General features: G+C 40.4%; 1 protein-coding gene across 1 annotated transcript; it reads right to left on the bottom strand.

Moving 5' to 3' along the window:
* Nucleotides 1-840: 840 nt before the first annotated feature.
* tmem220 (transmembrane protein 220) lies at nt 841-22,022 on the bottom strand. The gene is made up of 6 exons (XM_043714456.2): nt 21,770-22,022; nt 12,737-12,766; nt 12,544-12,604; nt 6,772-6,895; nt 4,998-5,057; nt 841-2,424 (listed from the first exon to the last, which is right to left on the bottom strand). The coding sequence occupies exons 1-6, from the start codon at nt 21,887-21,889 to the stop codon at nt 2,295-2,297; spliced, it is 525 nt and encodes a 174-aa protein (XP_043570391.1). The 5' UTR covers nt 21,890-22,022; the 3' UTR covers nt 841-2,294.
* Between the last annotated feature and the right edge of the window lie 5,604 nt (nt 22,023-27,626).

Genomic DNA, 27,626 nt, shown 5'->3' on the forward strand with positions numbered 1-27,626 from the left:
AGATAGCATTTTCAGTGTTCTGAGGCAGGGCAATCCTAACAGCACAAATGGAGTAAAATATAACATTTTACAATTTATCATTTTATTTTTCTCACTTTATAGTTGTGATATGTTCATTCTTTTCAACTAAAATTAGGCCATTGCTTGTTTGGTAGTAGAACCGTTATAGATTGTAAATTAGATAGATTTCTAGATAACTAGCAAATTCAAATTGAGGAAGTGCCTGACAATATAGATCAGTACTTAAAGCTTTGACTGAAAAGTTTACTATTAACTTATTCATAAACAAGTTCACTTTTGTCCTTGTGTAGAGACAAATAACAATGTGGAAGGTAAATACTCTCTCCAGCACATCCAATCTCAAATGATGTGTCTGAAAACAGAATCAAACATTCCAAAGGCTTCAAAATAAATTTCAGATACTTGTCAAAAGACTCACATCCTGTGAATCAATTTTTGAAAGTCTGATCAGCTGAAATCTGATTTTGTGAGGTTGTTTTGTTTACACTTGTCTCTGTTCTATTCAATAGATTTAAAAAAAAAACATTTTTCTCTCTCTCTAGAGCATAATTGTCTCTCTGAAGTTAACAGTAGTAAGAATCATTTTTGGAAAGCAGTGGCCCAGATTGAGGTCAGCATTCACTGTTATCCTCAAAGAAAGCTCCCCACAAAAATCTAGCAATCTTTGTAGACTTCCACTTTCCAACATCTGTTTGAATCTGCTTCCCAGTTAAGGGAAATCTCCACGTTTCCGTAACAGCAGTATCACTGAGCAGGTTAAGCAGAACACATCAGGATTCTCAGATGAAGAGTGAACTCGGAAGTAAAATGCACAAGATATGATCTTTACATTTTAATTAAATTTCACAAAGTGCAAAATAAATAATTAAAACAGATACATGGAATTGAAGGTACAATACATTTACTCAATAAAAATGAGAAAACAAATGTGACTTTTATCATAATCGAGAAATCCAAAATTTGGTAAATAAAAAAAAGTTTTTCAGGGCTAGTGAGGTTTATAAGCAATACATATGAACTTAAGATTCCATTTCAAAAGGTGTTCAACTAGATATTTTAAATTCACTTTAGTTTGTATTTGAGCAGGTCATGCCCAGCCTTAGTCATCACTCATGTTAAGCACATTTGTGGGACAAAAAGTGTTCAAAGTTTGGAAATGACTGAATAAAATGATTTCCGTGTGAGTTAGATTTGGTGAGACAAGCACCGAAATATGACATCAAGCTTACAACTGCAGTAATCAGCAAGATTGTGTAAAAGGAATATCATTATATGGGGTGGTACAGTGGCTCAGTTGTTAGCACTGCTGCTTCATAGCACCAGGGACCTGGGTTCGATTCCAGCCTTAGCTGACTGACTGTCTGTGTGGAGTTTGCACATCTGTGCGGGTTTCCTCCCACATTCCATGACAAAATGTGCAGGTCAGGTGAATTGGTCCTGCTAAACTGCCCGTAATGTTAGGAGCATTAGTCTGAGGGAAATGGGTCTGGGTGGGTTACTCTTTGGAGGGTCGGTGTGGACTTGTTGAGGCAAATGGCCTGTTTCCACACTGTAGGGAATCTAATTATATAACAATGTCAACAAAGTTTATTTTGGCTGGAAGAGCTGTTTCCTCATTAGAAATATCCTACAGTAAAGTTTACAACTGTTGACTTCAATCAAAATACAGTATCTAATTCACAATAACATTATGTTACAGAAGGACATACCCTCCACTCTGGATATACAAAAATACACTTTTCCAAAACAAAGTTGAGTAAATCCATCAGGCACAGCAAACCTGTTGCTTTCTGTTAGATCTATAGCATCTGCTGTAAAGGATGAGCTTGTTAGACCCTGCAATTATGAAATGATCCTAAACATTGTTGTACATTTATTGCAGATAGAAATTTTGAGATCTAAGACTTATTGCTGCCCATGATATCAAACATAATAGTGTTTAGCTCAAACTACCAAGGCAGTGAAAACAACATTGCAAAAATGTTTCAACATAGACAAAATGCTGAAGACCTGTAGTGTGGTTTTGATTTGAAACCTTCTGATTCACAGAGGTCATATTGACACATACATTATAAAATTAACATAATTTAGTATTAATTAAAAGTTAAATTAAGTACAAAATAGAGAAAAGTAATTTTCTTTCGCATATCTAAATCAGCTGGACTGGTAGCCTTGAAGAACAAATAAAAACCATTTCTTCAGTTTTAGGTTCAATCCATTTCAAACTTGTTCAAAGCTCTTTGCTTGGTCCGATTGTTGGTTTAATCTCCTGTTTAAATGGTGTTCCTGCAGTGATCTGGCCAGGATGCTCGTAGCTCTTTATTGATGTAGTAATATAGCCATGTTATGAATGGCAGGACTGTAATGAGAACTGCAATGGAAAGTCTGAAGCCGCCGAGATGTCTGCACAATAGAACAGAATCTTATTCATTTCATCTCTATCTGAGATTACACAAAGGAATAATACTCTAAGTAATACATTTGTTGGCTGAAACCTGTGATTCAGTGATTTCTTTTTAACTAGATCACTGGGAGCTGGAATCTACACCATGACTCAGCATAAATATTCTAGGTTCTCATCAGTATGAGCCATTATGATCATGCAAATATTGTTGAGTGTTGTTTTAACTCAACCTCTTCACATACACTTCTGATGCAGTGAGACCTGAACCCAGATTTCCTGACTCAGAGGAACATTACCACTCCACCAAGATAATCTACAAATTGCTGGCTTTATTTTTATTCATTCATGGGATGTTGGCATCACGGCCTGGAATATTGTTTGAATTTTTCTTAAATTCCTCTGGAGCAGTTAGGATTTGAATTATGATCTTCTGCCTCAGAGGTCAGCACACTACCACCACACCACAAGAACCCTCAACTTGTTGACTGCATTAACTGAAGTTGAGTACATTCGGCAAAGGACGTTTATTTTGATGGTTACTTGAGCCCACATAAAGAGACGCCACCAGCACAGGATCAAGTGAAGTCAGGCGATATGTAGCTGTCAGCTTTTAATTAGACAAATTCACGTAGTGAAACGTGTGTTTGGTTTCTTTAATCACCGACTGATTTTCAGGATCAAGAAACATTCATCCTATAGATTTTCACGTGTTCAAGTTAATGGGGAAGCACTTTGCCTTTTAAAGTATTCCTTTCTGCATTACTATTGTACTTTAACATATTAGAGATTAACATTCACAGTGACCTTCAAAACCTTTAAAATGTGGGTCAACGTCTACGTTGAGTATCAACTCATCCAGTGTGGGTAATTACCATTTTGAAATGCTTCCAATGTAAAGATTGGGCATGAGTTTGGATTTTTCTTAAATTAACTGGTTCGGAGATGTCACAACACATTTTTGGAGCAGATGGGATTTGACCATTGACCTCCTGCCTCAGACTGTATGAAATGAGTTTAAGTCCATACAGATGAAGGCATTTATTCAATGATTACTTCACCTTATATAAAGGAACAGTTACCAGCACAGGCTGAGATACAGTGCAGTCAGGAGACACATACCTTTAATGTTTCACTCTGTGAATAACTCTATTCAAAGACTGTGTTTAATCACCAACTGGTTAGTCTTGTGCATCTGAACAATACAGTCTGTATCACTGGCTTGATCACTTAGGCCCAGCTATAAAGCTACTGGTAAATAAACATATATTGAGGGGGATAAAAATTGAAGATGACTATTCAGACAAGAATGGCATGTTGTGACTGAAAAGATTGGGCAAATTAGAATTATTCATTTAGTATGTGCAAAAAACTGGAAGAAGGGATAGACTTATACACCAAGATTTATGGGTACATTCATCAAGAATGCACATGGAAATGAGATGGGCTGCAGGCTGACTGCAGAAAGCACAGGGAGAGAGGGTTCTCCAACCAAACACAGAAACCAAATGATTTGACAATTCTTCCACAGATACAGTTTTGTAATCAGTAATCACAAAATGATAAATATTGTGTCATATATCTTTAAGTTATCCTGAAACTGGAATCACTCATTAACAGATATCACAGCCTTCCAAGTTACAGGGCTGAGCTATTTGTCTATTTTGTGATTTGAAAGTAGCAAGACAATCATCAAACAGAGGAGCTACAATAAATATCTCATATAAACAAGGATTCACATTTAAAAGAAATATAGAATGAAATAAACGCAAGTTCAATATTTTAAAAAGTCAATAGAGGCAACTGACTTTCTTGAGCGCAATATGTGTCATTATTCTCAAAAATTAAAATTCACAATTATACAACCTCCCATGGCCATAAGAACCACATATATAAAGCATCACACATTTAAGTGCAGCCAGCTTGTTGTATTGGTAAACCCAATACTCAATTTGCACACAACAAGAATTGGAAAAAAGTTATGGGTGCATTTGCTTCATTACAGGGTGCCAGATTTTGCTGCTTATCCGGTTGTATTCCGTACAAAATCACAATGAAGCTGAATGATGGAATAAGTGAAATTTAACTCATATTTCCATAAATGCAGGAGAGGTAGTTGCATTTTTGAAGGACTAGTGGATACCCACTGGGTAGTCTGTGGTTTGAAACATCTGCAATGTTTAGCATCTAGTCTGGCCCTTTAAGATCAACACGACTTTTTGTATAACAAACAGCAGTACTGGAGACAGAACACAATATTATTATCCTATGAAACTGTCCTTCAAATAAGACCAATGAATCTGAATGAAGATTCGTTGATGAGGTGACAATATCTTAGGGTCCAATTGCTCTGAAGGATGAAAGCTTCCAGATTCATAGTTAGCTGCTTCCTCTATCTGTGGCAATGCTATATTAGAAAGCATAAGCTCGTGGTCAGCCAGTCTGAAACAAAAAACTCCTAATTTTGGAGATTTTGGACAGAATATCATTGGAATGAATACATTTGATAAAATCTAGAGTATGAATTATTCAATCTGTCAGACGGCTTGTTTGAAAGATATTGAGCTGTACTCACTTCCCCGAATGTCGACACAAAAGAGTCCAAATAACGATAATAACTAATCCCAGAAACTCCCTGTGAGACAACCACAGTAACAAAATTAGTACGAAACAACTTTGTGACTTAAAGGTAGCAAAACAATTATTGAATAAATTTTATAATGAGATCTCATGTAATAAGGAACTTATAACCTCGTAAACTGAGAAAAGTTGCAGAAGTCCAATGTAAAAAAGGACAGCATTCACACATACTGAACTTCTTCTCAAAGTTAACTCACACCAGCATTTAGAGAAAAATAACTTGCAATTCAACATCATCTCATGTCCTTGGGTCAGTGCTAAGCACTTTACTGCTTATTAAAGTGCAGCTACTTGTTTTACAGGGGAACCCAACTGGGACATGGCACAGTCCCACAAATAGTAGACTAACCAGACAGACCTCATTCAAACACATCATCTGAAAAATGACATCTCTGACAATACAGGGAGAAAGTGGGGACTACAGATGCTGGAGATCAGAGTCGAGAGTGTGGTGCTGTAAAAGCACAGCAGATCAGGCAGCATCCGAGGAGCAGGAGAATCAATGTTTCGGGCATAAGCCCTTCATTAGGAAGCTGTTCCTGGTGAAGGGCTTATGCCTAAAACATCGATTCTTCTACTCCTCCAATGCTGCCTGACCTGCTGTGTTTTTCCAGCATGACACACTCGACAATACATCACCTCATCATACTATAGTGTAACCCTGGAATACATGACATTTCAGATGTTCACAATCTTTTTATCCACAGTTGCAAGTGGTACTAAGTGAGCCAAACTGAAGATTAACAGCAAAGTTACCCAGTCTACTGTGTAGATTGCCAAGCTGTAGAACACCATTAGCTGGATATTAGACCAGGGAGCATCAAGCTCTGTCAAAGAATAGTGCATTTAGATTAGATTCTAAACAGCATAGAAACAGGCCACTTGGCCCACCAAGTCCACACCGACCCTCCTAAGCGTAACCCATCCAGACCCATTCGCCTACATTTAGCCCTGACTAATGCACCTAACACTACAGGCAGTTTAGCATGGCCAATTTACCAGACCTGCACATCATTGGATTGAGCAAGAATACCGGAGTACCCAGAGGAAACCCACGCAGACCCGGGAATAGCCCAAGGTGGGGATCGAACCCGAGTCCCTGGAGCTGTGAGTGCAGTTGTGAGTCCCTGAGGCAGCAGTGCTAACCATTGAGCCACCATGCCGCATGTCTTGCAAAGATCTAAAAGGGCAAAAATATAAACTAAGTGACGGCATGTGGGATTAATTTCACTTATAAAGGATATTTAAGGTGGAAAATGAACCAACTGTGATTGATTATTGCTGAAAAGAGATCTGTTGCCAAAGCTCTTCAACTTGAACTGATCAGGACAAACACAAGAATGCCAAATTTCAAATGATCACAGCTATTCATGTTACAGAGGAGAAAGGTGCTTGGGGGGGCGGGCGGTGGGGCTGGGGGTGGCACGAATACTGATTGGTTGAGGTGTTGGACAAATAACAGGGTTCCACAGGCTTCCTGGGAAAAAGGCACAATGTTTGAACATATTTCTTTTGTTTGGAGAGAATCCCTTCAGTATAAGTTGAAATCTGGCATTCTTACAAACACCCTCCTATGTGCAAGATGGAAAGCTTCGGCAATGTTTCTCCTTTCACAATACTCAAACACGCTTGCTTTTAAATGAGTGACTGACGTGAGGGGAAATGTTATTGATTGTGTCAGTAATGTTGTGAAAATGGAAGTTGTGTACCGTCCTTCCTCCTCTTGGAAAATGTTGTTTGTTGAAGCTTGATGAAGCCGCCAACCCCACAGGATTCCTACCATGGAACACATGTACATGTGCAATTCTGAGAGACTTCTCCAGATGAAGTTGTCTACAAGAGGTTAGAAGGTAAAAATGATGATGAGAGACACAAGAGCAACATTTCAGATAAGCAACTTCAAAGTCTATCCCATCTCTTTCACTGCTGCCACTGGAATGGATGAAAGACCTTGCAATTACATAGGATCCCTTTCACAGACTTGAGACACCCAAAACCATTTCTCAGTCACTGGTGTGTCTTTGACATGTTTGCGGTCTTGTAATGAAAGGAACTGCTGCTAAACCATTTGTCCACAGGAAGGTCCCACAAATGATAATATGATAAATGACTGATTCATTTGTCTCAGTGATAGTGATTAATTAGTTAAAAGCTGCTGCACATTTCAAAGGAACGTACCTGCTCTTCAGAACTATGCCATCTATGAAGGTTTAACTTCACATTTGAAAGATGGCAGCAGTATCAGCTTAGACTACATGCTATATTTCCAGACTGGAATGTGAATCCACAATCCTCTGACCGAAAGACAGGAGAGCAGTAATGAGGCTAAGTATTATCCAGGTTGTTCCTCCCTTTACCAAGTCCATCAATTGTGAAAGAGTTGGGTTAAAAACATGGATCGGTGCCAGTGAACATTTGAGATGATTTTAAACAGGACACTTAGTTCGAAACCCAAGAAGAATGAGAGAGATGACAGTGAGTATTCAATTGTGCTCTGAGATTCCGTAGCTGAATCAGATCTTCTGATAGCACAGATGCTGTAATTTAAGTTTTATTTAAGATTAAAGGTCAACCCTGCATTCTTAAAAACCCAGGGGTAGCACACACAGAGGCAGTTATAGTTTGATCTTGTGTAGTTTGTGCAGTTAATGATAAATGCACAGAATAAAGGTGAGAGTTCCCACTCAGCTTAAAGACAGCAATCATAAGGAGAAAAGAGGTTGGAGGATTTGCCTAATTTGAGGCTAGAGGACAAAATCTACAGAATTAAAAGGCAGTTAGCCTGACTTGTTTGCAATTTGTAAGCCCTGAGTTCAGAAAGACAGAGAGGATTTCTCAAGACTGTAAACCAGCTGTGAACTAGAGCAGAAAACCAACAAAATGCACGGTATTTTTAAAATTTTCTGTTCAAGGCAATATGTGGGAAATGTAAGGCTCGGTCCTGCATTGAAAAAGTCACAAATGTTTATAAGGCAACTGGGCAAAACACTGACAAGTTTCCAAGGAAGTGGACAACCTTCAAGAATCACATAAGTAGCCAAAGATTTTCTAAGGAGAACGATAAATGGAAAGGGAATGTTCAGTACAGGATCTCATTTTAAAGTGTAGCTGACTGTGTTTCATTGTGCTAAAGTAGTATTTTTTTCACACTGTTTTACTTGACATAGTTCATTTTACTTATTTAAATCATGGAATTTTAGAGCTTCATTCTTTTAACAAAGAAATGAGATTTTAAATTTCTTTTTAAACATTGATATTCTCTATGGGAACTGGAACACATGGAGATGTATCAATCCATGGAATTTGGTGGTAGATGGCAATCAGTAAGATATTTCCATATTTATGTTTGATTTGATGCTCTGTGATTTCATAGTATCTATGTCAATGTTGAGGACCTCCAGGGTCACTGTCTCTTGACTCACTACCACTGTACCATCATTTCTGAAATGTCTGCTCTGCTGATGGGATAAGATGGGAGCTGGTGATAGAGAACTCTTGGATATTAATGAACAAATATAATTCAGTAATTATGACCATATCAAGATGTTGCTCAACTAGACTGTTGGACAATTTTGGCACATGTCCCCAGAGGTTAGCGAGGAGGTTTTTTGCAGGATTGACATGGTTGGGTGTGGCCTTGGCATATCCGATGCATCAGTCAATACCAGGAAGCAGACCTTGTCTTGTTCTTTCCAAATTTTTGGTAGCCAACTGACACAACCAAGTAGCTCGCTGCCACCACTTCAAAGGGCAGTTTAGAATCAATCACATTGCTAGCAGTCTAAAGTCACATATTAGCCATACTGTTTAAAGATGACAGATCTCATTCCATCAAGGACATTAGTGAATCTGATGGGTTTCTAATGACAATCCAGTAATTTCCACACCAACACCGAGATTATTTCATTTTGTTTCAGGTTTACTTAATTCACTGAATGCAAATGCCCCAGCTATCAGGACAGCAACTTATATCTTTGGATCATTCATCCAATCCTCTGCATTGCTTATCCAATAGCATGACCAGTACCTGGAATACTCAATGCTAGTTCAATACATTTCTAATTTCTTTACCATTCTCTATTCTTTGCACGCAACTACTGAGTGTGCAAAAAGATAACTACAAAAAACACCAATCAAAATGGTATTACTGTGCAGGGAGGGCATTTGTTTTGGGGTCATTTGAAACACACATTGGCCAGAGAAATTGCCTAACATTGCATGTGAAACATTATAGACTGAAATCATAGAATTTGGAAGAAATTTCTCCCCTTGGTGATGGGATCAATGACCATGGACATAAATTTACAGTAAAGGACAGGAGATTTACCGAAGGTGGGGGAAAAACCTTTATCCCACCCAGAGGATGGTGGGAATCTGGGACTCTCTGTTTGTAAGGGCGGTAGAGGCAGAAGTTCTCATAACATTTTAGAAGTATTTAGATGTGCACTTGTGATACCAAGGTAAAAACAAGGTCTGCAGATGCTGGAAACCAGAGTCTAGATTAGAGTGGTGCTGGAAAAGCACAGCAGGTCAGGCAGCATCCGAGGACCAGAAAAATCGACGTTCCTGATGAAGGGCTTTTGCCCGAAACGTCGATTTTCCTGCTCCTCGGATGCTGCCTGACCTGCTGTGCTTTTCCAGCACCACTCTAATCTAGACTTGTGATACCAAAGCATACAAGTGTTGGAAAATAGGATTAGAATAGTTAGGTGGCTGTTTTTGACTGTTGCAGATTCGATGGGCAAAGGGCTTTTTTTCTGTGCTGTAAACCTCTATGAATCTATTCTGGGGATGGCAGGGCTTTGAACACAGAACTAAGGAAAGCACTTGCACTCAATAATGTTCAGGAAATCAGAACCAGCATCAAAGGGAAACCTGACAACAGCTCAGTCACAAGTTGCTTAATCAGGAAATGAAAGAAGATCACTTTTAGACTAGAAGCATGAATGGGTCATCATCATTCAGGACAAATGACCATGTACTTAGAGAAAGCAAGGAACTGATAAATGTAGGAAATTACCTTTCAAGAATATGGTACAGGTTAAGAGTGGGCTAGGCGAAAATGAGTACTGCAGATGCTGGAGTTTAGAGTCAAGTGGGTGTGCTGGAAAAGCATAGCAGGTCAGGCAGCATCCAAGGAGCAGGAAAATTGTGTTTTGGGCAAAAGCCCTTCATCAGGAATGAGTGGGATAAGAGTGGGCTAATCAGGTTAGTTGCAGCAGCTAACCTCTTGGCAGAGAAATAACAAATGCAATAGGATATTTCCATTTTCCATACCAGTTCTGTTTACAGCTTTTCAGGTTTAGATGGCCAATTTAGTGACAAGGACCTGTCAGTGTTTCTTACCCTGTGGACATTATTACTGAAGCGAAAATTTCTCAGTCCTTAACACACTTTATAAGCATTAAGACCAAACCCTCACACTCGTCAAATCTGCATAAGAACATTCCACGACAACCAACATTTATATAACTTATGTGCATAAAATTTACTGAGGGGAGGCAATTGATCCAGAGACCCAGGTTCAAATCCCACTACGTCAAAACGGTGGTATTTGAGTTCAATAGAGTCATAGTCATAGAGATATACAGCATGGAAACAGACCCTTCGGTCCAACCCGTCCATGTTGACCAGCTATCTCGACCCAGTCTAGTCCCACCTGCCAGCACGTGGCCCATATCCCTCCAAACGCTTCCTATTCATATACCCATCCAGATGCCTTTTAATATATACAAAAAAATCTGGAAATAAAAGTCTAACTATGACAATGAAACTATTGTCGATTGTAGAAAGCCCATCAGGTTTTCTCATCTTAGGGAAGGAAATTCTGGTTTACATGTGACTCCAGACCCACAGCAATTACTCTAGGGATTGGCAACAAATGCTGGCTGAGCCAGTGACACCCACATCCTGAGAATGAATAAAGACAAAATGTAGCCTTTTAAACTTATTAACTTATTAAAATGTACCAAGGAGCCTTACAAAAGTGTCAGCAAACAAAATTTGACTTTGAGTGGCAGAGACAAACAAAAGCTTGGCTAAAGAGGTAGGTTTTAAGGAGCAACTTAAAAGGAGAGCCGTAGAGATGTGGGGAGAGATTTTCAATCCATGGGTCCCAGACAACTGAAAGCACAGTTGCCAACAGCACAGCAATGAATCTTGGAATATGCAAGAGGCCATACTAGGGAAGCGTAGGAATGGCAGAGGGCTGTGGAACTTGAGGATGTTGCAGTGTTAGGGAGGGTGGTAACACCATGAGATTTTTCATAAACAGGGACTAATTAGTAAAGTTAGGTCACATGGGATTCAGGGTGAGCTTGCCAGTTGGATAGATAATTGTCTTAATAACAGGAGACAGAAAGTGATGGTGAAGGGTTGCTTTTCGGATTGGAGACCTATTACCAGCAGTGTTCCACAGGGATCGGATCTGAGTCTTCTGTTGTTTGTCATTTTTATAAATGATTTGGATGAGAATATGAAGGCATTGTTAGTAAGTTTGCAGATGGCACAAAAATTGGTGGCATAGTGGATGTGATAAAGGCTTTCTAAGATTACAAAGGGATCTTGATCAACTGGGTCAATGGGCTGAAAAGTGGCAGATGTAGTACAATCTGGACAAATGTGAAGCATTGCATTTTGATACAACAAATACGGGTAGGACTTATATAATTAATGGTAGGGCCTTGGGTGGTGTTGTAGAATAGAGAGACCGAGGAGTTCAGGTACATAATTCTTTGAAATTTACGTCACATATAGAAGGAACCAAAAGGTATTTTAGCACGCTTGCCTTCATTGCTCGGTCTTTTGGGTATAGGAGTTGGGAAGCCATGTTGAGGTTGTGTAGGACATTGGTGAGGTCGCTTCTGGAATATAGTGTCCAGTTCTGGTTGCCCAGTTATAAGAAGGATATTATTAAGCTGGAGAAGGTTTATAAGAGATTTACCAGGATGTTGCCAGGAATGGGAGGTTTGAGTTCTAAAGAAAGACTGGGCAGGCTGGAACGTTTTTTGCTGGAGCGTAGGAGGTTGAGAGGTGACCATATAGAGGTTTATAAAATAATAAGGGTTATAAATAGGGTTACTGGTAGTTGTCTTTTCTGTAGGATGGGGTATTTTAAGACAAGGGGGCACATTTTTCAGGTGAGAGGAGAGAGATTTAGTAGAGACATGAGGGACATATTTTATACACAGAGGGTGGTTCGCGTGTTGAATGAACTTCCTGAGGAAGTGGTGGATTTAGGCATAATTACAACAGTTAAGAGACATTTGGATAAGTACGTGAATAGGAACAATTTGGAACGATATGGGCCAGGAGCAGATAGGCGGAATTAGTTCAGTTTGGGATTATGTTGGCATGGACTGGTTGGACCAAAGGGTCTATTTCCGTGCTGTATGACTCAATGAGAGTCAACACACAATCAATCTTTCAATTCAGCAGTAAGTATAATGGAGATGCCGATTTAGTGACAATATGCTATATACCTGTGATTGGTGGATTCAACCCAACGAGGAAGGACAATGCAGCAGGGATTACATAGGCAACCTGTTGGCGAAAAGGGGTCAATTAAAGGTGATTTATAATGAGAGGTTCATTTGTGTTTTGCTGAACATCCATAAATACATGTTACTGGACAATTCTTTAAAAAAAATCCAATCTATAATCAAACATACTTACAATCCATATTCCTGCATCTGGATCATTAATCTGTGACAAATGAGAAAAACAAAATACGTTTTTGAAAAAAGGTTTTGAGGTGGAATCGTACAGAATCATAGAATTTTACAGTATTGAAGGAATGGAGATTCACAATTGTTGGTTGCTTCACTATTGAATTTCAATTACAATACAAGATGTGTAGTGTGCAAGATGAAATGATGCTAAAAATATGCAGCAACTTGTGGGTATTACCCTTCATTTCTGGGACCTGCACACTTCCTAGATATGCATAAAATTAAACTGTCATAAAGTCACTATAGTTCCAGAACACCATAAGGCTGCTCTCTCAATACAGAGAGAAGACCGGCCGTGAGTTTAACCAGAGGATCACCAGGCCTCAGTCAGGGGCAAAGGTAGGGAAGGTGGGACATTCATGGTGACCCTCAGCCAATACTGTAATTGAACCTTCACCGTTGGCATCAAACTGCACCGCAAACCAGTCTAACCAACTGAGCTAATCAACCTCCAAAAAACTGCCAGTAATAGTTAAGATGTTGAAATGTAAGCAATACACAAGGGGAAACAGTAGGGTGTACTGTTTACCTTATAGTGAGGAGACCCTCAGTACATGCAAAGTACAGCAGTGTATGTGTTGATGGTGTTGCCAGCATAAACAATTTAAACCTCATAAAATTGTAATTACATACAGAGTGGTGTTTAATTTTGACTTCTGGGCTTTTCATTACCTTTAAATATCAATGTCCCACATCATTTTTTTCATTTTGCCTGATAAAATACATATTACAATTATAAGTCTAACTAATAAAGTAATTTTTAAACTACTGACTACATCTACATGGGTTGCATTATAATGGCTTACAATGTACTGCACTAGCAGTGTTTCAGTGCCAATAAACATGACAAATGGTTATTAAACATCAAAAATAAGAGCTGGGAGTGGGCCATTCAGCCCTTTGAATTAGCTCAACCACTCAATATGATCATGGCTGATCATCCAAGTCAGTACCCTGTTCCCACCTTCTTCACAGTTCCCTTGTTCCCTTTAGCCCTCAGAACTGTACCTAATTCCTTCTTTAAAACATTCAATGTTTGGCCTCAACTGCTTTCTGTGGCAATGAATTCCACAGGCTCACCACTCTCTGGGTGAAGAAATTTCTCCTCCTCTCAGAGCTAAAGGAGCTACCCTGCATCCTTAGGCTGTAACCCCTGGTTCTGGACTCCCTGGTCATTGGGAACATTTTCCTGTGTTTACCCTGTTCTGTCCTGTTAGAATTTAAAGCTTTCTAGAGATTTCCCTCTCATTCTTCGAAACTCCAGTGAATATAGTCCTAACTGATCCCGTTCTCTCTCCCTATTCCTGCAGATTTCAAAAATATTAAGGCTAAAAGGTTATCACTTTTTCACTAAGTTAAATTATCGTGAACTCACTTGAAACATTTCTGTGGTAAGTGTCATGTCTATAATTATTAATACCGGACACAATCTTGGCCTTTTCCTTGCTAGAATGTTGATGTCACAAAAAAGATGTTGCAATTTAGGAACTTAAAGTTATAAAGGATCAGATTGACACAAATAAAGAAACAACATAAGGAAAATATGTGGGCTTCAGATGATAGTTTTCCTCAGTGACTAATGTTTTTCTGGCCATGGACAGAAAAAGCATTAGTCATAAAATTCCCATCCATCTTTTCAAATTGCTCTGTAGTCTTGCCCTCCCTATCTGTAACCACTTTCAGCATCACAACCTTTCCAGTTATCTAATTCTTCCCTCTTCAACAACCTCCATTTCACTTGCTTCAGCTCCTGCGTCTAAGGTTTTGGCATTCCCTTAAACCTCTCTGACACAGTACCTACCTCACATCCTTCATTTGTGATGTTCCTTAAAAATCTACCTCTTTGACCAAGCTTTTGCTCACTTGCCTTTAATGTTGCCCTTTGTATCTTAATTTTTTTTTGTAAAATGCCTGCATGCAATAGCTTGGGATACTTAATGTTCAAGGTGTTATATAAATGTACAGACACTATTGTCTGGAAGTGTGTTGTCAAATCTTCCTCTGTTTTGCCATAATGTCAAACCTGACTGAAAGCATCATGCTACACGAGTTGCATTACAATGGCTCATGGTGAGCTTAGTGTACTGCACTCGCGGTGTTTCAATACCAAGAAAAAAAACGACAGTTACTAAACATCGAAAATAAGAGCTGGAACAGGCTATTTGTTCCTTCAAGCTTGCTTGCCATTCAACATGATCATAGCCCATCATACAACCTAGTGCTCTGTTTCCACTTTCTCCCATAGCCCCAATCCCTTTCACCCGAAGAACTATGTCTAACATCTTCTTGAAAACATTCAATGTTTGAGCCTTAGCCCCATGCTGGATGGCAGTCAAGGCACAGCCTAATGAGTGTTAGGGTCAGTTTCTGTCTCTGTAATTGCTGCGGACAATAAGTCTATTGTAACTAAATCAGTGCTAGCCAGAAACCAAGGGCCAATGTATTCCATCAAAAGGAAGTAAAACTGTCAAATAGGAAAGGACCACACGTCAATCTCAACACAATGAGGAAAGACACTGGCAAAAATGTTGAGAATTGACGAGATAATAAGGAACGTGAATTAAAAAATATAACTGCAAGAGTAAATCTTATTGCAGTTTGCATTAGACATGTTGACAAAGTGCATATAACATTATGCAGCCTGTTCATAATACATTCCAGAGGTACTACAGAATAGCTAATAAGCCAGAATTATTTCAGAAGTTCACTGTTCACCAGACTTTGAACTGCAAATATGCATGTCAATGACTTCGGTGTCATCAGAACTTTCTTCAAAAGGTACATCTGCACAAAAACCTTGGTTATCCAGAAAAAGCAGCACCCCAACCCCCACCACAATATACTTTCAGTACCCTGTCAATATCAGCTTTGTGTCTGGCGTTGTAATGAACCATGGTAATGTTCTGTACACTTTAATCAAAGCATAAATTTCAAACAAAAATATTCTCTATTTTTCTTTCCTGCTGGTTCTGATGACCCAATTCCACAGCAGCTAACTGATCTCTGGTACCTCAGCCAAGTAGCTATTCCAATGCAATGAGTGTCTGTAAGCTACCTTCACAAGGGCTGAACATGGAAATAGAACAATACAGCACAGGAAGAGCCCCTTCGGCCCATCATGTCTGTGCTGATCTTGATGCCATTCTAAACTAATCCCATCTGCCTGCACATGGTCCGTTTCCCTCTACTCCCTGCCTATTCATGTGTCTGCCTAAATGCCTCTCAAATGCTGCTTTTGTATCTGCTTCCAACATCTACCCTGACAGCATGTTCTAGGCACCTATACCCTCTGTGAAAAAAACGCACCTCTCCTTTAAATATTCCCCCTCCTACCTTAAACCAAAGCCCCCTAGTATTTGACACTTACACCCTTAGGAAAAATAACTTGGACTATCCACCCTATTCCTGCCTGTCATAACTTTATACACTTCTTTCAGGTCACCCCCTCAGCCTCCGATGGTCTAACGAAAACAATCCAAGTTTGTTCAACCTCTCCTTAGAGTTACTAAGCTCCAATCCAAGCAACATCCTGGTAAACCTCTTTTACACCCATTGTAATAACTTTGTACTCACTTGTAGCCACACATAGCATCAACTGTGTGCTTTTATATTCCACCTTTAAAGTTCATAGAGTCAAAACCAGGACAAAATTCAGCAGTTCGTTACATGAAGAGATATTTGAAAAGGTGAGTAAAAGATTGGACAGAGAAGTAGATAATGTCTTACAAGAAGGAGAAGAAGCTAGAGAGATTTAAGGGAATCCTAGAGGTTAGATCCCAGGCAGCTAAAGGACATACTCACAATGGGAGCTGGTGGAAAATGGGATGCACAAAAGGCCAGAGATGGAGAAACAATGATGCTTCTAGATTCAGAGGAGCTACAAAGAAAGACCATGGAGGGATTGTAGCAAACTGGTGAGATATTAACATTTCGGCATTGTTGGGCTGGGATGTAATAAAGGTCAGTGAGGGCAGGCTGATGGTGAATTAGATTCAGTGTGCATTTAGGATGTAGGCAGCAACAGAGTTTAATGTGAAATTAAGTTTACAAAGCCTGGGGAATGGGAGGGTAGACAGGGGATGATAGAAGTGAGTGAGTTTGAGGGTGACAACAGTGTTGATAAGGGTTTCAGATCTTTGCAGCTATAATTCTTGGGACTATGAGTTGGAGAAAGAACCCCAGCCCATTCCTCCTCTCCATCTGTCCGCTCCATATAAAAGCATGGCATAAAAAAGCAAAGAGGTTACCTTCAACTGAATGAAACACTGGTTAAATCAGAAATGGAGCACTATATGCAGTTCTGGTCACGGCATTATAAGAAGGATATGATTGCACTAGAGAGAGTGGGATCAGAGGAGATTTACTAGGATGCTGCCTGGGTTGGATGGTCTGATGTATGAGGAAAGATTAGAGAGGCTGGGGTTATTATCTTAGAACAGCAGAGGTTGACAGGAGACCTAATAGAAGTGAATACTTTTATGAAGGGTATTTGTCCATTGGTAGAGGGCAGAGATTGAAGTTAAAAGGTAGAAGGTTAAAAGCAGGGTTGAGCTGAGGTTTCTTCATCAAAAGGGTGGTAGGAGCCTGATAGTATGGTTGAATCTCCCTATTTAATTTAAACACTATTTAGATATTCACTTGCATTGCCTTAGCCTCCACGGCTATGGGTGAAAGATGGAAAAAGAGAATAATGTAATATAAAGATCATATCTTTTCATTTTACTATATTTTGATTGTGATCTAAAATGGAAAAAAACATTTATTAAAACCAAGGGCGGTGTAAAGGATTGCGATACTTTTCCAAAGTAAGCTACCGAACACTTATTGTCAGTGCTGTTTGTTCAGGCTGGCAGGACGGAGTGCGGTGTCTATTTGCACATAGGTACATGGTTGTATACTTCTGATGATGCTCAGTGTTCACCATCACAACTATGAAACTGACAGCATTCTCGGGTAACTACACACCAAAGGGTGTCGGTGAATGGAGATTTGGCCAGCAACATGTAGCTGACTGGTCTGGGGAGTGGTGTCCCCTTGTTAATGACAAAGGCCTTCTGGTTGACAACAACTTTGCAATTGACTCCCAGGTAGTTGAAGAGCTTGTGGGTGTTCATGTTTGGATAGAAGCCACCAGACTTCCAGCAAGGTAGGAGTTGTCCTTTCTCTCTGCAGGAAAAAAAACACCTCAAGCCGGAAGTAAGCCAGTTTATTTTCCCTCATCAGTCGCTGTAAGCTGTGGCTTATAAGTGTGAATCAATCACTCTCTGTTTCTTGCAAACATGTGAATGTACCTGGAGAAGGAATTTCAAGGAGCAGCAAATGCTGACAAGCCAAATTGAGCATCACAGCAAAGTCTGTGGACATTGATCAGCCTCCCCAGTCTGTTCCTCCACCCATGATACCCATTTACTTGTGTCTGTCTGTACCTGTGAGTAGGGGTGTTTTATAAGAGATGGAAATGTGTTGCTGGAAAAGCGCAGCAGGTCAGGCAGCATCTAGGGAACAGGAGAATCGACGTTTCGGGCATTAGCCCTTCTTCAGGAATGAGGAAAGTTGGTCCAGCAGGCTAAGATAAAAGATAGGGAGGAGGGACTTGGGGGAGGGGCGTCGGAAATGTGATAGGTGGAAAGAGGTCAAGGTGAGGGTGATAGGTCAGACTGGGGTGGGGGCGGAGAGGTCGGGAAGAAGATTGCAGGTTAGGAAGGCGGTGCTGAATTTGATGGATTTGACTGAGACAGGCTGGGGGGAGGGGAAATGAGGAAACTGGTGAAATCCGAGTTCATCCCTTGTGGTTGGAGGGTTCCTAGCCGGAAGATGAGGCGTTCTTCCTCCAACCGTCGTTTCGCTGTGGTCTGGCGATGGAGGAGTCCAAAGACCTGCATATCCTTGGTGGAGTGGGAGGGGGAATTGAAATGTTGAGCTACAGGGTGGTTGGGTTGGTTGGTCCGGGTGTCCCAGAGGTGTTCTCTGAAACGCTCCGCAAATAGGCGGCCTGTCTCCCCAATATAGAGGAGGCCACATTGGGTGCAAAGGATGCAATAGATTATATGTGTGGAGGTACAGGTGAATCTGTGGCGGATATGGAAGTTTCCTTTGGGGCCTTGGAGGGAGGTGAGGGGGGAGGTGTGGGCGCAAGTCTTGCACCTCCTGCGGTTGCAGGGGAAGGTGCCGGGAGTGGAGGTTGGGTTGGTGGGGGGTGTGGATCTGACGAGGGAGTCACGGAGAGAGTGGTCTTTACGGAATGCTGATAGGAGAGGGGAGGGAAATATATCCTTGGTGGTGGGGTCCGTTTGGAGGTGGCGGAAATGACGGCGGATGATGCGCTGTACATGGAGGTTAGTGGGGTGGTAGGTGAGGACCAGTGGGGTTCTGTCCTGGTGGCGGTTGGAGGGGCGGGGTTCAAGGGCGGAGGATCGGGAAGTGGAAGAGATGTGGTGGAGGGCATCGTTGACCACGTCGGGGGGGAAATTGCGGTCCTTGAAGAAGGAGGCCATCTGGGATGTGCGTTTTTGGAACTGGTTTTTGGAACCTGTTTTATAAGAGGGTTAGCGTTTTATTTAGTAGAGTTATATGTCAACAGTACATAATTGTTCATCTCTCATCAGCGTTCCCTCTAATATTCTTTCCAACTGCATGGGCCTCCAAGATCCAAGTGTGGCAGCAAATTCCAAACCAAATGTCAATGCCGAGATCAATGTGCTGACACATCATCATACACAAACCTTAATGTGCAGTTTAGAGGGACATATTGCAGCCATAAACTATTTGGTTGCAATAAATAATGACCATTGTTCGGCACAGAACCTGGCTCCTGCTTTCTGTCAACCTGGGTCTGAAAGAAAAATAAACTGAAGGATTTTGCAAACTTTAATAAAATCTTTAACTTCTGTGATGTTTTAATGTGCTATCCTAATGTAGTTAGATCTTTTTTGAGTGGTAGATGCGATGGCTGGCCACACCCAGCCAGGCTGCTTCTATTGTTCCAACTTTTAAAAAATCTTTGAAGGCCTCCCAAGTTGTTTACTTTATGGGCCTTCACTAGCCAGCTTGGTGCCTCTGTCTTAAAACCTCACTACAAAACAAAGGATAAAAACACACCCCTTAAAGCCATAGCATTGTCACAATTGAGACCCTAAATGGAAAAAGAGAAAGGCAAACAGGTTTAGGGAGAAAATTCCAGATTGTAAGATCTAGGAAGCTGCAAGTACAAGCCAGCTATGAGATAACAATTAATATGATAGAAGCACAAGAAATTCATGATCACCATATTCAGTGGAGCAAAAGGAATGATTGACAGCAACTTGTGGATTTCGATGTTAAATTGAGTATGTGCCGTTACCTGAGGATGCTGTCAGTTTCAGTTGTGGTGATGATGAACACCAAGCATCATCATAAATAACCACAAAATCCTTTTGCAGAATGACAAATATAACAGAGAGCTCTTCCCTGAAGATTTACCAATTACCTTTGACAATAAGCATCTCTTTAAACTCATTCCCTACAAAATAAGTTTCTATTTTTATTTGTTTTTCCAAGTATGATTACAGATGACGGGACTACTGGATGAGGCAGACCCCAACATGAATCATGATTTGATAAATCATAAGTTTGATTGTTTTTGGTTTCTAGTTCCTTAACATGGTGGTTAGTTACAACATGGGGCTGCAGATGTTCTTTAATCACAGAATGTAAGCTTTGTACACAAAAGAAAGAAACCCAACAAACCAGCACTAAATATAGTAAAGAGATCTTAACTCAAACATTAAAATGAAATGTCTCCAACACCATGCATTACACTGGCTCAAGTCAACAGAAATTATACTCCTGTATCTTTATTAAAATTTTTACTTAACATGCTTCTTCTACTTTCTTTTTCATGAACTGTAGAAACAATTCCTCTCAGAGTCTGGCATAACATTTTCACAATACCGATAGGCTGTTTTTGTCCCAACTTTAATAGGAAGATTTAGATCTCAAACTCCTTGGCTTAGAAGTTTCACAAAAACACTATTGCTCCAGTGATTGTTTCCAATGAATTGAACAAACTGATAACAGAAAACCTTTTCTCATGGGAACTAAGCTCTTTGTTTTCTTCTAAACTGTAGTCACAACCACTAATGGCTTTGACCTGTGTACCTGTCATAAATTAAAAAGTAGAAAGATCTTGTCCTTTATCACCCAGGGGTCTACCAGTCTCTTGACTCAAGTGGTACATCTTCTTGAAACGGGTCAGTGTTCAAGAAACACTTTCTGACTGTTTAAAAAGACCTTTCCCAGCAAAATCCACATCTGTTTGTCTCTAGTTCCAAATCAATAACAATATTAATAATATAATTATACATTAAACTTGTTTCATCACAAAAGAACAACAAATTACATTTATACAGCACATTTAACAGAGTAAACAATCATTTAGTCATTTCATGTTGCCATTACATTTATAAGACATCAGGTCAGATCAAGAAGATAGCCAGGTCAGACGATCGAGAGTTTGGCCAGAATGAGATGCAAAGGCGCGAAAAGAGAATTGCAGAGCCTGGGGGCTATCTCAACTGAAAATGTGGCCAACAGCAATCATAATCAGGAATGCACAGCAACAGGTCACACTTGGATGCAATACTTTATTTCAAATATGAAATACTCTCATTTGGCCTGATGCAGTTTTCTAGTAACAGCCTGGTCTGGGGGTAGCCTCAAAGAAGTTGGAATTATTCACAGAGTGAAGGAAATTGACCAACAGCTTGGTCACTAGCGAACTCCTCCATGCACTTCAGTGGACAGAGAAAGTCGGAGGGTTTTTCTTTAAAAATCTCTCCCCGATCAGTACAATGTAAACAGAAGTTAAGGCAAGTGCCAAGAATCCGAAGGGCTTTTCTAATCGTGGAGTTGGGGCTTTGTCATGCCGACCTGCTCCCTCGGGTGTTGGGGTAAGGTTTCTTGTCCCGCAGACTTGCAAGGAATGAGAGATGGCACTGACCTGCACGTAGGCGGCGAGCGCGAAAAAGAAAGCCATGCAGAAATTGCAGGCTCTCCAGAAGAGGAGACAGAGCGGGGCAGGGATCGCTCTCTGGAGAACTGCCTGCGATTTCACTGCCATGTTCCTTCCGCTTCCTATTTCTCCTGAGAAACGAATCTGGGAGGCCTGACGTGCGGAGTGGGCGAACCACCCCTTACGCTTTACGTGTGCTCTGGAGAACCGGACCTGAATTCCCCCTTGTTCGTGCGGCAGCTTTCTGCCAAAACAGAGGACTCCGTGGAAATTCGCATCAGCAACTCCAAAGCAGGCTGCAAAAACTGTCTTTCAATGACAGTGCAAGTTGAGCAATGGGTCGGAGCCAGCGAAACCAGTAGAACCTATTTTGCAGAATCAAAACTCAAACACACATTATCCTAACCTGACCCAGACTGATTTTTAAAAAAACTATTTTGTGGTTAAAGTGACCCCTTGACATTCAGACAACTGTTTGTCAGTGCATAATTTAAAGGTGGTTTTGTTTAAAAAATCTTTAAAGTTTCTGATTTTTAATACTGTCTAAATGACATGCTCTCACTCCTCCCTGACTCTGCAATCGCCTCCAGACCTACAATCCACCAAAACTTCTGCTGCACCCCTAGCTGCAGGCCGCTTCAGAGTCTCCAGTTTGAATTCCTCCGTCAGCGGCACTATGTCGTCAGTTGCCTGGGCTCCCAGTGCTAGAATTTCCTCCCCACTCCCCTTGTTTCAGACACTCCTTGAGACAGAGATATACAGCACGGAGACAGACTCTTCCATTCCGACCAGATGTCCTAAATAAATGTAGTCCCATTTGCCAGCACTTGGCCCACATCCCTCTGAACCGTTCCTCTTCATGTACCCATCCAGGTGCCTTTTAAATGGTATACAGAGGAACCTTGATTATCCGAACGAGATGTGCAGACACTATTTCATTCGGTTAATTGATTATTCAGTTAATGGATTTCAATGCCTTTTCTCTGGTGCTCAGAGTTTTCTAATAAGTCTGCTCCCTGTTCAGGAGACTAGTAGCAGCACACTGCACACAGAAGTGCTCGCCTGCCCGCAACACTACCTCTGCCTCTCCAAGGCAGCTGGACTAGACACCAACAAGGCTGCTACTGCTGCCTGTTGGGGGTGACTCTCCAAATAGTTCATGCGCATGCACACAAAACATTTTGACAGGTTCCACCTTTGCCCTATACAGGACAATGTTGGAGAGATTATATGGGGAAGGAGGGTTTAGGGTACACTCCTGTGTAGAACTTCAGGGAAAGTGTGGGAAGAGAGAGGAGGTGGGAGGTCAGTCATTTAGAGACGGTGCCTGCGTTCCCATCAGTCCTGGGCTGATCATTGTAAACTTCTAATCATTGTAAACAAAAGATGCGATCAGTGTTGGACACATGGCTTTGATGTAATGTTTCTGTTGGGACGTCGAGATCTCCTTCGGATAATCCGATTTTCAGATAATTAGTATTTGGATAATCGAGGTTCCCCTGTAATTGTACCTGTCTCTACCACCTCCTCTGGCAACCCATTTCATATATGCACCCTCCTCTGTGTGGAAAAGTTGCCCCTTAGGTCCCTTTTAAATCTTTCCCCTCTCAAACGTATCCCCTCTAGTTTTGGACTGCCTTGCTCTGGGAAAAAGACCTTGGTTATTCACGCTATCCAAGCCTATCATGATTTTATAAACGTCTAAAAGGTCACCCCTCAGCCTCTGATGCGCCAAGGAAAATAGCCCCAGCCTATTCAGCCTCTTCTGATAGCTCATACCTTCCAAACCCAGCAACATCCTTGTAAATCTTTTCTGAACTGTCACAAGTTTAATAACATATTTCCTATAGTAGGAAGACAAGAATTGAATGCAATATCTTAAAACTGGCTGAAACAATATCCTGTACAATCACAACATGACTACCCAAATCCTATACTCAATGCACTGACCAATAAAGGTGTGAGAAACGAAGCTCACTCACTTCAATAACTTCAGTCTGAGACAAGATCTGAAGCAGTAGTATTATTTATTACGCTCTTGCAAGAGGGGTGTGGTGTCTATTTAAAAGGTAGTCACACACACACCGAGTTTAACAAGTAACACAATATTTATGTAATTCATTTCTCTTCCCTCCCCCCATTGCTCCTCCCCTGTTTACATTTCCCACTACTCTAAGCATGACGCCCAATACTCTTGTTTATCTCTGAACTCATCCGGCCTTGTCCATGACAAAATGTTTATCTCTGGCCTCACAAGGCCGTTTGACCACATCCCTCTGTGGTCCTATTGTTATATATCCTTCTTCACTATCATCTGTTCCCCTTGCTTTCCAAAACAACATTTCCTTTTATTCTTTGCTTATACTGGGCCTTATGATCTCTTGATTGTGTTTAGTTCTTGTTTTTGCAGAAGCGGGAAACAGATGCTTATAACTACTGTTTGTACAGGCATATCCAGCTTAACCCCCTCCCCTCACAGCACCTTATCTATTTGTCTGTAACATCTACCATTGTTTGCAGGCACATTTCATTCTTGTATGCACATTTTAGCTAATACAAAAACAATTATATATTTCCTTCACATAGTTTTCATTCTTGTTAACTCAGCTCTTGGCTGAAATAATTATACACTGGTGTGAGTTCATTTACCTTGCATACGCAATTATGATTGCAGAAGTAACACTGTTTTACCAATATCCCACAAAGGCAAGCATACCAAATGCCTTCTTCACTAAACCTGATAACCATAAACTCCAATTTCAAGGAAAGATGAACCTGCATCCCAAGGTCTCTTTGTTCAGCAACACTCCTCAGAACCATAGTCCATATCAAAATGCAACACCTCACATTTATCTAAATTAAACTTCATCTGCCACTTCTGGCCCATGGGCCATCTGATCAAGGTCCTGTTGCACTCTGAGATAATCTTCTTTACTGTCCACTTCACCACCAATTTCAGTGTTATCTGCAAACTTACTAACCATTCCTCCTACATTCACATCCAAATCATTTATATAAATGACAAAAAGCGGTGAACCCAGCACCGAGCCTTGCAGTACACCACTGGTCACAGGCCTCCAGTCCGAAAAGCAACTATCCACCACCACCCTCTGTCTTCTACCCTTAAGCCGAGTTTGTATTGGAATGGCTAGTCCTTCCTAGATCTCTTTCGACCAACTCCTAGTCTACTATTTCCTTGTGTGGCTTGGTGATATATTTTTGTTTTCTTCTTCTCCTGCGAAGCACCATGCAATATTTTAATTTGAACAGATATTCAGTAGCCCTGAATTTGACTGTTGCTGAACAAAGATAATTTCTGCTAAAGCTTTTATTTAAGGTATATAAAACTCTGAGAGACATGGATAGGTTGGGTTGCCAGAGTCTTTTTCCCAGGGTGGAAATACTAGGTGTAAGAAGTTTAAGGGAGATGGGTGAGGAACGTTTTGTACACAGAGGGTGGTGGGTGCCTGGAACACACTGCCAAGCAAATGGTAGTAGCAGATATGATGTAAGAGGATTTAGACAGACACATGTAGAGGCAGGAAATAGAGGGATTATGGACCGCGTGCAGGTGGATGGGATTAGCTTAGAATGGTATCATGGTCAGCACAGACATGGTGGGTGGAATGGCCTGTTCCTGTGCTGTATTGTTCTGTGTTCTATGTTCTACATTTATCAGGACAATATGCAAGAACACAAACTTAAAGGGAAAATGAACCTTTATACTGTATGAGAAGAGAGTGCCAATTGATTGACAAGTGAACTTTGATTGGTAAAGGCATTGCCACAGAGGTTGAGAGTTATCTAGCAGGTTTTGTTTAAATTTTAAACCAGGCAAGTTGACTGATTGGATAGGGCCTTGTCCAGAGAAATGAAGCAGCAAATAGCGTCAATTATTTTGTTGAACTGAAACTGGCACAACTTGTGTAATGTTCACTCTGTTTCCGAAGACCAGGCCTTGTATATTAAAAATGTCATTTTTGGTACATGCAAATGTGCTGCATTAAAAGCTTGACTTACAATCCTAAATTAATTGTCAGTGTAATACTTTGCTCACACAGCACATCCAGCAAATGCTACTGAAATACAGTAACACATCAAATGTTGACCACTGTGTTGGAGATTTTGCAACCATAGACTGGTTGGATATTTGTGAACAACCAAAGGGGTATGCTATTTAATGTGATCCCCTAATCCTTGGGATATTTGGTTACATATCCAGCTTCGCCTGGTACTGAAACTCATATACCAAGTTACTCATTGTGTGATAGGCAGAACATGTATTTGCTTGAGAGCAGCATCCTGTTGATGGTGAAGGCTATGTGTGTTGCTGTTGCATAGTAGCTCCCTTCACCTGTTGCTCAAACCTCTGAGATACCTTTCCCATCCAGGATAATTTCAGACAGATTTTTCAGCACCTTGAGTAAACACCTTCATAAACGTACTCGATTTGTATCAAGAAGTGAACAGATTAGATTAGCCATTAATGTGCTGGGAGCTTTGATACATCATATTGCAGCATCATGTTTGTAGGGTGAACAAATAGCTTAAGCAGTATGTATGAGGCTGCTGATAAAGCTAATTTTATGTTATTTCATTTTGTTAAAGGAATCACACAAATATAGTTGTTGTAACACCGTTCATATTATTTATTCCACAAAGTTTGCTTCCTGCTATTCAGTAAGTTATCAGTACTTTATTATGTTTGTTGGTTTATTCAGTCAAATCTTACACTAAGGTTGATGTTTTCTTGGGTCTATTATAACCCAGTCAGTTGCAAAGTTATGTTCAGCAGATGGAACGGGCTTGAGATCTTTGTAAATCTGCAAGAAGAAACAAAAGACGTGGGTAGAAAACAGGAAACTCCACACAAGTTACAGATATTTACAACCCTTTTGGTCATCAGCTGTTTCAGTGTCAAGAACACAGTCCTCTTCATTCAAGGCTACAAAGTGACTTTATAAAGAGCTTCCAGTGACTTTCAAAAAGCTGTTTCTAATTGCAATTCAGCTACAAATGTTCTGTTTTGACACAGAAATGATAAAGATTATTAGATGATATGATTGTATATTTGGAGCATGATGTTGAAATTGGTCACAGCGAATTGCCAGGAATGGGAATTTATATTCATTTTGCTTCTGCTGAGCTTTTCACCAGTAGATGGCATAGATGCATATTATTTTATATTTGTTTGCAGTAATTTAAAAATAATATAAAATATTACTCTTACAAAAGGAAATCACTTCAATTAGAAACCAGAGCAGTTGAGTTACTGCCAAAGTCAACTACAAGAAACCGTTAACTGCAACTCTATGAAGCTATGTAGCCAACAATTAAAGATGATGGTTTTATCATTAAAATTGTCACATTTGCCTGCTCCCCTTACAGTGTACAGTTATAGTTATTATATTGTTTAAGTATAGCTGCTACGGAACTAACCATTCCAGATTTCTCTCTCCTGCCTCCCATCTGTTCCAACAGACAGCTGAAGAAATAAGAGTCCTATAAAATACTTTTGGAATCTGCTGCTGATATTTAATTAAAGGTAAGTAATTCAGATTTATAAATTCAAATTGTGAATATCCCTTAGTAAGTGAATCCAGTATCCAATGCATCTTGTTTAAGAATGATTACTGTTGATCCTATTTTGAATCCAATTGTATTTACAAAGGAGAGAGAGAGTCCAGCCTGCCCTTTGCAGTGGGACAACAATATTTTCCAATCAACCTGTTCAGATGCACTTTGACACAGTTTTGGGGCAAGTAGGATTTAAACCCAGAAACTTCTAGTCCAGAGGCAAGGATACCATTGTTCCATCACAAAACATCCTATTGTGCAGTGTTAA

Source organism: Chiloscyllium plagiosum, unplaced genomic scaffold (assembly GCF_037043375.1).
Source record: "Chiloscyllium plagiosum isolate Xiang-an unplaced genomic scaffold, Cpla_swu_hap1 HiC_scaffold_25, whole genome shotgun sequence".
Taxonomy (NCBI): Eukaryota; Metazoa; Chordata; class Chondrichthyes; order Orectolobiformes; family Hemiscylliidae; genus Chiloscyllium; species Chiloscyllium plagiosum.

What these genes read in the sequence shown, in the direction of transcription:
- tmem220 (XM_043714456.2), bottom strand. Translation starts at nt 21,889, where the DNA reads ATGGCAGTGAAATCGCAGGCAGTTCTCCAGAGAGCGATCCCTGCCCCG. An exon ending in TTCCAAGAGGAGGAAGGACG is followed by an intron (nt 5,058 to 6,771) that starts GTACACAACTTC and finishes GTTGTCTCACAG; the next exon opens with GGAGTTTCTGGGATTAGTTA. An exon ending in TTGTGTCGACATTCGGGGAA is followed by an intron (nt 2,425 to 4,997) that starts GTGAGTACAGCT and finishes TCTATTGTGCAG; the next exon opens with ACATCTCGGCGGCTTCAGAC.